The sequence below is a fragment of the Gymnoscopelus microlampas genome (genome assembly GCF_963454915.1).
Source record: "Gymnoscopelus microlampas genome assembly, chromosome: 3".
Taxonomy (NCBI): domain Eukaryota; kingdom Metazoa; phylum Chordata; class Actinopteri; order Myctophiformes; family Myctophidae; genus Gymnoscopelus; species Gymnoscopelus microlampas.
In genome coordinates, this window is record NC_139940.1 from 55,973,327 (window position 1) to 55,975,826 (window position 2,500).

At 41.6% G+C, this 2,500-nt stretch overlaps 1 protein-coding gene and 1 pseudogene across 2 annotated transcripts in view; both read left to right on the top strand.

Annotated features, from left to right (window-relative positions):
- Positions 1-2,500, top strand: part of LOC311041932 (NACHT, LRR and PYD domains-containing protein 3-like) — a 120,571-nt pseudogene that overhangs the window by 25,173 nt on the left and 92,898 nt on the right. The gene's annotated exons all lie outside the window — the stretch shown is intronic.
- Positions 1-2,500, top strand: part of LOC311041685 (uncharacterized protein) — a 7,619-nt gene that overhangs the window by 257 nt on the left and 4,862 nt on the right. Inside the window, exons 2-3 of the mRNA XM_084052166.1 lie at positions 111-263; positions 960-975. Coding sequence (XP_083908292.1) covers positions 111-263; positions 960-975 — 169 coding nt within the window. The remainder of the gene's footprint in view (positions 1-110; positions 264-959; positions 976-2,500) is intronic.

Below are 2,500 nucleotides of genomic sequence, written 5' to 3' on the forward strand. Positions count from 1 at the left end.
ATGCCAGGTCTCCCAGGTGTTATAACAGTAATCACAATCTTTTGAAGCATACACTAGATAATCCACTAATGCTAACATTAGTGAACTCATCTATTCATTTCAACCTTCAGTGTCTGGATCGACTTCAGTGAGTGAATCTCCTCCACCTTCAGTGAGTGTACCAGTGGAACAGAGTTCTCCAGTGGGGTTGATTGTAGGACTTGTCGTTGTGATTCTACTGACCATCCTGCTGATCCTGCTGTGTCGATACAGAACATCTAAAGGTGAGAAACAGTCAAATAGAGATTTAAATAAATAAAAACAAAACAAAAAAGATGCAGGGAAAGTATCCTCGTACAGCATATTGTGCCGCGTACTGAACAGCAAGGAACGGTTTTACTTTAAAGAGGTGGTGCCATGGTTTTGCACTTTAGTGACATAGTAAAAACATACCCTCCCCCTCATTATCATAACACAACAGGTGTGGGCATGAGAAGGAGGAGGGACTAGGTCAGGCGGGTGGTGCTAAGTTGGTGGAGGAGGTGCTAAGGTAAGAACCGGGTATACTTAATGAACTGGAGGCGTGTCCACATAAAAACATAATTCTAACAATTTCTGTACACTTTTTTGAAAAAAATCTTCCTCCTAGTATAACCATAATACCTGATGATTATATTTGGGGGGGGTCACTTAACATGTTTGGACGGCAGTGGCTCAGGGGTAGAGTGGCCGGGTAGAGTGAACTGGAAACCGCAAGGTTCCCAGTTCGATCCCGGGTTGGGGCGCCCCCCTAGAGTTAGTGTCGACCCCTAATTGCTCCCGATGAGCAGGTTGGTGTCTTGCATGGTTTCCTCCTCCATCGGTGTATGAATGTGTGTGTGTGTGAATGGGTTAATGGCACAATCAATGTAAAGTGCTTTGGATAAAAGCGCTATATAAATGCACCATTTACCATTTTTTGCTCTTTTTTTTTTTTACAGATCCATGTTGTGTCAGGTAGGTACAGCTCTGTTTCCACTGGCTGCTAATGGCTCACCTGCTTTGTGTCATCTGCTTTGTGTCTAGCGCCCCCTACAGGTTGTTCAGGGCATCTGTTCATCAGGGAGTGAAGGTGGGAAGGATAGAGTTCCTCTGAATGTGTTACATCCTCCTGGTGAAACTCACTGTCAGGTTAAAACAACTGTCTGGTGACTCCTTGAGTTGTGTAGGAGACATGTGGTTGCCTATACACCAGTGTCATCTGACATTATCATGTTTTGTTAGATTTTGTTGTAATTGTGCAAAATTGCACTCATTGCACTCATTTTGCCAGTAAGTAATGCTCGGTGTGAGTGCAGCTTCTCAACCTTAAAGCTTGTAAAATATCACTTCCCCACTGAGCAATAGTCGTCTATTAGACGTCCGTCTAAAACAGGGTTATAATTGGTCTACTGGTGAAAGTTTTTTAGCGGTCTAGGCTTAGCCTAGACGTTGATTAGCTGTTTTTTAAACGTCTATTTATAGACCGTCTATATTATAGACGTCATTTCAACGTCTATAATATAGACGGTCTATAAATAGACGTTTAAAAAACAGCTAATCAACGTCTAGGCTAAGCCTAGACCGCTAAAAAACTTTCACCAGTAGACCAATTATAACCCTGTTTTAGCCTACCCCTTAGACGTATTTTAGACGTCTAATAGACCAAAAAATGCTCAGTGGGTCAGTAATGGCAAATGAACTGCTGTGCTCAGCTTTGACAAACAGCTGTGCTCAGCTTTGACAGACAGCGAGCAAAAGCACTGGACTTTGTGCTAGACATCATAGCAACCTTCAACTTAAGCTGTTTTAACGTGTAACAAATGACTTTTATTTTACAGGTCTATGCATGTAGACAAACTTTTTTTTTTTAAACATAGAGTTTTAGGTAAAAGGTTTTTTACTCTTTATTCTTGAGAGTGTTTCCCCCTTTTTGTGTCTTAACAATTTAAAAATTGTCAAACATTTTGTCTAAAGTGCTTTTGCATTGGCCTAATATTTTCTGGCCCTTATCTTTATATGTACACTGTTTTAAACTTACCTTATTATGGCATTATATGGTTACACTATTTTGTATATCCTGTAATATGTTAAATGGTCCATATGCCCTGAGCTAACTATTCATCACTGATTGTCGCAACCTTGAGACTGTGACGTGTAGTACTAGGTAATTACCACTAAACAGAAGGCCATCTACCATTGGTTTATTGAGAGCACAGCCCATGCCTACCTCTGTGTGTATATATGTCACAGGTAGATTGTCATTCCAGGTAGATTGGAAGTGGATCGCTTGTTTTTAGGCTCGGGGCGGGGCTGCGATGCGAGGACGACGACTACGACAAAATGAATATACATACATACCGGCCTCAGTGGCGCACTTTGATAATCATTGGACTCCCCATCCACTATCTCTGGGAGTCTGGGTTTGACTCCCGCTTGGGACATTACTTTTTCAATCAACCGCGGACTACTTTTTTTCGCCGATAAAGTATAGTTTTGGACC